This window comes from Aegilops tauschii, chromosome 1, assembly GCF_002575655.3.
Source record: "Aegilops tauschii subsp. strangulata cultivar AL8/78 chromosome 1, Aet v6.0, whole genome shotgun sequence".
NCBI classification, from domain to species: domain Eukaryota; kingdom Viridiplantae; phylum Streptophyta; class Magnoliopsida; order Poales; family Poaceae; genus Aegilops; species Aegilops tauschii.
The window spans coordinates 218194575-218202028 of record NC_053035.3 but is presented as its reverse complement, the minus strand read 5'-3'; the positions used below and the strand labels follow the sequence as shown (position 1 = coordinate 218202028).

Below are 7454 nucleotides of genomic sequence, written 5' to 3'. Positions count from 1 at the left end.
CATGGCTTAGGCGGGAAGGGATACCACAACGGTCAAAGTCGAAGGGGGACAGGAGTACACCCTATCCTGACTAAAGGCGGTCTTCGCCTGCAAAGCTTCTGGTCGTGACGCGCTGGTGGGCTCGATGATGACCTCCGTCCTGCCGAGCCCATGGTCTTGGTCTTGTTGCACCGAAGAGGTAAGCTTTGAGGACTCCTTGGAAACGTGTGTGCTGACTTTTTCCTTCTAGCACCAAAGAGGAAAATGTACTCTCCTGCGCCCGCTGGCGCCTTCCTGGCTCTGGTCGTCATGGCTCACGTCATCGCGCGCCTCGGGAGGTGGGTGCAAGCCTAGAGATGTCCGCCCCTCGGGAGGCGACCTCGAGAGGCCGCTTCTTAGGAGGTCTTGATGTTGTTCGCCTCGCGAGGCGGGGGCCCTCGCGAGGGTCTTGCTCGTGAAGTCCTGAAGCTGGGCCGCACCGGGCTGTTGGTGGAGCCACGCGCTGGGCCGTAGGCAGACGGGTCTAGGTACCCCCGGTCCCAGAACGCCGACAATATCTTCCTGAATTGTTCCTCTTCGGAGCATCATATTATACTCTTTTTACCTTCATCAGTTTACTTTACAGGTTCTCCTAAAGATTTTTAACGAGGTGATGAGATCATATGTCATATTTTCTGTTTTCCTCACAGGGGATTTTAAGAAAATATATACGACATATTTATTGTCTATGGGTTTTCTAGTATTGAGTAAAAAGATGCAATAATCATTATATGTTGCATTATTTTTTCCTTATTTTTTTACTGAGTTTGCATGAGTTTTGGCAACATATCAACCACTATGTTCCTCACATTTTTTCTACAGGGTTTTTCAAGGAACTTATATTCAAACGATGATACTTCTTGGACAAAGAGGAGATTAGGAGGAGTGTTAAGAATTCATTATGTGGATAATCTCTACTTAATCCTAACGGCCATGCAGTCACCCTCGCGAAGGATGCGACTCATGCCTCCCTCTATCTACAACTGACATATGCCCAGTGGTGTCTCTCTGAAACAACACATCCCTACATGATGATATGTAACTGAATAGTGAATGATCAATAAAGAACAGCGTTTCCATTATTAGTCCTGGCTATTCTCTTACTCCCTCCGTCTCAAAATAAATGACTCAACTTTATACTAGCTTTATATTTTACTTCACACCATTTACAGCGTCAGTCAGTGTAAGGCGTTTCCAGCACATGTTTATGCGAAGTGGTTAAGCAAAGAATGGTGCCCTTCTCCAAGTTTATGCATAAGCAGTACACGCGCTGCATGCTCCAAATCTTACTACACATGACTCGAGAGTATCTATTCAAGTTGTTAGATGCAACTTTGAGTTACACGAAAGATATCACAGGGTTTTCACGCTGCTTTGGACTATGCCATCAATGTGCTTCCAATTGCTGTTACTCGTGTGCATAGACTATTTCTAGATCTGGGTTTTGAAACTTCTATTTGTTTTAGAAATAACTGAGCTCATTATTCCATCAAGCAGGAGTAATATAATGGCCAGTTAAGAAAAACTAGAGCACAATTTGTAACGATGGTAGGCCAATAATTAAGGTACTTCAAATAGCCTGTTAGGGTCAAAGTAAGGCCCTGTTCGGAGGACCTCCGCTCCCCGACTCCACTCCCGGAGCGGGGGGGAGTTACTGTTGAAAATCGTGGAGCTGCGGTTTCCTGGCTCTGCAACTCCGGAGATTTTGCGGAGCTAGCGGAATTCCGAACAGGCTCTAAATACATACATATATGTTCGAACCCACTAGCTTAAACCCATATATATATTCAAATGTTCCAACCCTTGCTCCTCACACAGAAGCATGAATTCATCCTGTCGCCTCTTTATATCCCTTGCATGTCATCCTTTATTTTATAATATAAGCGCCATCACGATGCACTTTCCTGTGCAAATAGTAGATAATGCATCCAATTAGGTATAACTGCTTGCTTCCTAAGCCAAAGAAAAACAAACTATTATAAACAAACGTATAAATTGTTGATTAATCACACCGTTTTGATAACAAAAACAATACACACGTAACATAGTAAACACATAAGCAGTGTGTGTATGTGTGTGTGCGCGCGCGCGCGCGGGGCAAAATGTGACAAACATGGTCTCGTGCACAGTTACTTAAAAGAGTGATCATATTGACTAGAATTAAGTAGATAATTCCAACTGGACAAAAAAAAACGGCCATGTAGTTCAACAAAGATGTCGGTGCTACATGGTGAAAACTGGAAACAAACAGCAGCAAGGCAAGCAACCCAACGTTTTAGCGAAATGATGATATATTCCAAGAGAAAGGATGTGTAGAGTATTACCCTCTCAAATGTGGAAATGTGGAAGTTTATGGTGTAATACAGAATCTCCTTTTATCAAGATCTTTAGAAGCTCCCTGCAAATTGGACGAACAGAATTTCCTTTTAGCAAACAATCTCGACCAAAACAAACATAATTGATTATACAGCTCAGAAGTTTGCCTCGCTTATCAGGCCATATTTTTCGGCGGTCTCTATCTTCTTCTTGAGAAAATGCGTATAAAGCCGAGTACGTCTTGGGAACTGAGAGGGGGAAAAGTGAGAAGAAAGATAAACTTAAATGCTAAGAGACCCTAATCACTTAAAAATGGTAGCTGTGAGACTTCACAAAATCAAACTTGGTTACCAGCTTATTGAGCTCCTCAGAAATCATCTTTTTGTAAGCACCATTCTTAATGCTTTCCTTCGAGGGCAACTGTGTGATGTGATATCATGTGGAGAAAAGATGGAATCAGTGTATTTGCAAATCACAAATGCACTACAATATAAAGATAAGGAGAAAAATTAAAATAGATAAATGCACAGTTATTGTGTTCAAGCTAACTTGTGATTCAATATTTGATGTTAGCAGGCTTGCTTTGCTAAATCGTAGAGTTAATACTCAGAATGGAAGCTCAAGTTTCACCAAAAGATGCATTTTTCGCCCCTCACAAGGTTGTAAGTGAACACACATAACCCTAACTTTAAATTTGGCTTTTTTGACAAATGCGGAAGTAGTTGCGACGCATAAAATGACATTTAAGATAGCACTGAAATGACATCTCAAAGGTAGTAATATCACCCAGCACTACTATTAGAATATTTCCACATCTCGTATCAAGCAAGACAAATTGCCCGCTCATCTCCCTAATAAGGTAAGATAAGTAAATGTACATCTATACCTCCTGAATGCTGGTGCGAATTGAATGAAATACCTATGACATGATCTAAAAAGCTTGACAAACAAATCAAGTGATTATTCTGTGTCATAGTGTCAGAAATTTGAGTGAAAGATGAGAGCTCATTAAATTTGTCGCAACCACGAAGATCATTGAAGAATTCCTGCACAAAAGGAATTGGGGAAAAAAATGACAGTTTTGCTGCCCTGCCGAAGCTCCGCCACTGCTCAAAAGCTAGTCAACCTCCAGCGCAAAGGGGTGGGTACTAGGATACCAAGGGGTTTCAAATAATCAGGTCAATCTATAACCACTTGCATCTGACCAATGGGAGCTTTGACCACACTGTATCAAACTACTCATTTCAGCAGAAAACAGAATATCCTTATGCGGCTTCTCCGGCCAAACAGAATGCAGTTTTTCCCTTTTTAATCAGCACAAGTCTAGGTTTTGCCATATCACTAACTTCGCTGAACATATATTTCAGTATGCATGTTATGCTCTAAATTTCATGAATAACTCAAATGGTTTGACAAGATAAATTCATCTCAAAAAATTGGGATGACACCAGAGGAATTGTTTCGGGAGTGCGCAGACAACAAAGCAGTAGCATATAATGTGACATATGCTACTCTGGGGCATCGAAAATTCCAATCTCAGCAAAACTTGGTTGGCAAATGGTTATATGCCCTTCACTAATTGAAAAAAAAAGATAAACCAATAATTACATGACAAATTTAGATGCTACCTTGGCACGAGATAGCTCAACGAGATGATCAAGCTGAAAAACAGTTAACTCAGGCGTTAAGCAATGTTGTGTGCAAAAAAAAAAAAAAACTCAAAGCGGGCTGATTATACGAGTGAATATTTTACCGTCTCTTCTACAATAACTTTATAGTCATCCACATCTAGGCGGGCGAACTCAATAAGATCGTAGAAAAGCTGAACTTGTCCCTCCTGGATATGCTTGATAACATCTTCACGCTTATTGTTTCCGAAAACAGTTTCATACACTATGTGATAATACAGCTCTTTTCTCTGCCACATCTTCTCTCCCCGGAGCATCAGTTCTAAACACTGATCGACGCCAATCTTAATTTGGAAAAAGAGCATTTTTCTGAAACCACTCCTTGCAATGGCGATAGCCCTAGCAAACACCATATCTCTGGTTTCTCTATATCTTGTTAACTCCACCAGTTTGTCAAAAAAAAATATGTACTGAATATCACCTTCTAAGGTGGTAGGTTTATAGTAGTCGCAGCGTGGAGAGGGATCCTGTCGATAAAGCAAAGACAAACATGCATGGCCAAGGCTTGAATTGTGGTGCACTTCACAAAACTATTACATGCAGCAAATTTTGTACTAGGAGATATGAACCTTGTGGAAGAAGTGCGCATAGGAAGTCGCAGAGAGACCATCGTTCACGTAGCAGTATGGTTTGGTATCACTGGGGTCAACAAGAAGCTCGTCCTGTACGGCCTCACTCTTGAAGAGGGTCTCTTCTTTAGTGTAAATCTCCTTTGCACGGTGCATCTCCACACGAACGCGAAAAACGTCATCCTTGGTGCACAGTGGCTTCACCAAATCCATTGTCTCCCCAAGAATCGTAGCCGAAGTAGATGCCATGTAATTTTGTTCCTTGGCTGACAAGAATTTGCCCAACACTTCATGGTAACTTAATCCATGGTATTCATCCGCCTTCATCTCCTTCTTGTCTTCTTTCCAACGATATTCTGAGGGGATATCCCGGATCTCAGCAAAACCATCCATGAATGTTTGGCCTGTATACAAACTTGGAGCCAAGCTTTCCTTCTCCATCTATGATCAGCGAAAGGGAAATTATAAAATTTATTAACACAAAATATCATTGCTCAGGTTTATACTTGAGAGAATAAATAGTGAAATCATGATTAGAAAAAGCACAAATGACTACATTGAACATTTACTAAAAAGTTGAGATTTACATTCTACCAAAATTTGTTAAGTTGTAGAAATTGTGGCATCAAGAGGCTGCTTAACCAACTCCCAAAGCCAGACTATAGAGACGACCAACTCCTGTCAAGCACCACATTAACCACAACTGAACAATCAAATTTTCATGGCAACTATACTTTTTGGCAATGATCCAAGTGGATGTTAATCTGGCATAAGAACTGAAAGTGCTTGGCTAGTGATGCTTGTCTAGACAAGGCTATAAACTGGCAAATGGCTGGGACGTGACAAAACTGGCAAAAGGTTGGACTGCCTGGAGCAAGAGGTTGCTTAATGCTTTGTACTCACTCCGTCTGGGTTTATAAGGTCCACGTGTATTTTAAGAAAAACTTTGACCATTAATTTGATAAATAAAATAAGCATTATATGACAAAAAAGTATATCACTGGATGCACATTCCAAAGAAGTTTACAATGGTATATTTTGTGGCATATAACTGATATTTGTTTGATCAAATTAATGACCAAAGTTTTTCTTAAAATATGTGCAGGGATTATATAAACCTCAAACAGAGTAGTAGTTTTTATTTTTCTCAGCCCTCCCCCATGTAATATCTTCCCTGTTGTATTAGCTTTTTTCTCTTAACATGATGAAAGCAGCGATGTTTGTTTCCATCAGAGAAGAAGACCCTACATGTGAACTAAAGATTTTGTGGCATGACAGCAAAGTGGTAGCAAAAGACAGCTCTAGCGGAGAATCCCCCCCCCCCCCCCCCCCCTGCCAAGCTGACGCGACATTCTCTATCCGCCATCCAATCTGCTTAACCAATTAGCTGTCCCTCGAGAATGTTCACTCTCATTCTCCTCCCTTGCAATGTTCAGGATCCCGCAAAAGAAAAAGATATGTCTACCTTAAAAGTCAACTCCACAAGAAGAAGATGAATGAAGAACGAAGTGTCTGGTCTAAATGCATCAGATCTGATAATTTGTTTCCCTGTTTATTACGTTATTAATTTATTATCTCGCTTTGCTGCCTTTTACTAGCAGCAACTAATTCTCTAGTTCATATGTAGGGAAGATATTGCATGGGGTAGGGTAGAGGAAAATAAAAACTACTACTATGTACTGTAGAAAGAATTAAGCAATCCTCTTGCTCTGAGCAGTCTAGCCATTTGGCAGTTTTCTAGCCTCGTCTGAACAAGCCTCCCTAGCCATGTAGCATCACCTAAGCGCTATGGCTCTGATAATTATAAGTACTTTGCACACACGTGGTTGGCTGCCAGAGTTAGCATATACGCACAAATAAGTAGAGCACACAAATAATTCAACTTGCTCAACAACCATTTTAGTTGGAGCTTGCTATGGGTGCATAAATATTCGTTCAGATGGACCGCATAATCAACATTGTCAACCAAACCATTGTGCAAACGTACCTAAGGATTAAAAACTGGAAAATGAAAGTGTTTGAAAAACCAACACGATAATGCGGGTTGTACCTCGCTGTGCTGTCTAAGACGACAACGACGAACAGCCGCGTCTCGGCGAAGCCGCGGTCAATGTCGCAGACGGTGCAGGTGCGGCGGGGCTCGATCTCTTTCAGTCGAAGGAGATGAGGGTCGAGCAGAACTCGGAGGCGGAGGCCTTGCAGTTGTCGAGGACGGAGCGGAGCTCGGGGGCGAGGCGGGGCGTGCCACAGACGGAGGGCGCCAGAGGAGGAGGGCGTGGAGGCGGCAGGCGGGTTGAACTGGAGCTTGCTGGAGGCGACTGGTAGCAGCTAGCTTCGGGGCGGAGCTCCGGCACGACGGCGGCACGTGGTACGGGTCAGCCGACAGAGAAAGTCGACGTCGGGGCAATCGGAGAAGAGCGAATTGAGGGCTGCGCGTGGAGGAATTTTTCGCTCCGGGGTGGAGGGGGAAGGGCTGGTAACCCTAGCACGCTGCTAGTTTCATGCCTGGACACGGCACGCGCCTAATAAACAGGCCCCTGACAGCATCTCTAGCACATCCCGTACCCTCTCCAGGCGCGTTTTTCCGTTGTATGGGACGGTAAAAAAAGGGCCCGAGCAGCTCCAGTAAAAACGGCCCGACCCATAAAATTTTTAATGTCGAAGATCGTGTGAGTTAGCTATACAGATTGTTTGCTATGAGATCGACAAAAAAACACATTCATTAATAAAATCTATGTTCATTGCATATTAAAATCAAAATAGTACTACCAATATACAAGTCTCATACGATGTCATTTTAACAATGGTACCACAAAAATTCGAAATATTATAAAGTTCACATTTTAGAGTTATATGGGTCAAA

At 42.3% G+C, this 7454-nt stretch overlaps 1 protein-coding gene across 2 annotated transcripts; it reads right to left on the bottom strand.

Moving 5' to 3' along the window:
- Window positions 1-1554: 1554 nt before the first annotated feature.
- LOC109777743 (uncharacterized) lies at window positions 1555-7209 on the bottom strand. 2 transcript variants are annotated; one of them, XM_020336306.4, is made up of 8 exons: window positions 6642-7209; window positions 4592-5032; window positions 4088-4489; window positions 3963-3995; window positions 2686-2754; window positions 2502-2582; window positions 2343-2416; window positions 1555-1971 (listed from the first exon to the last, which is right to left on the bottom strand). In XM_020336306.4, exons 2-7 carry the CDS (start codon window positions 5030-5032, stop codon window positions 2369-2371), a joined length of 1074 nt encoding a protein of 357 aa, XP_020191895.1. In that variant the 5' UTR covers window positions 6642-7209; the 3' UTR covers window positions 1555-1971; window positions 2343-2368. The 2 variants fall into 2 exon arrangements, with proteins under 2 accessions (XP_020191895.1, XP_020191894.1); XM_020336305.4 differs by having other exon boundaries at window positions 1555-1922; window positions 6642-7136.
- Window positions 7210-7454: the final 245 nt, after the last annotated feature.

Coding starts and splice junctions, on each gene's coding strand:
- LOC109777743 (XM_020336306.4), bottom strand. CDS start 5,032: ATGGAGAAGGAAAGCTTGGCTCCAAGTTTGTATACAGGCCAAACATTC. Junction 3,996..4,087: donor AAGTTATTGTAGAAGAGACG/GTAAAATATTCA, acceptor ACTGTTTTTCAG/CTTGATCATCTCGTTGAGCT. Junction 2,417..2,501: donor AATATGGCCTGATAAGCGAG/GCAAACTTCTGA, acceptor TCCAATTTGCAG/GGAGCTTCTAAAGATCTTGA.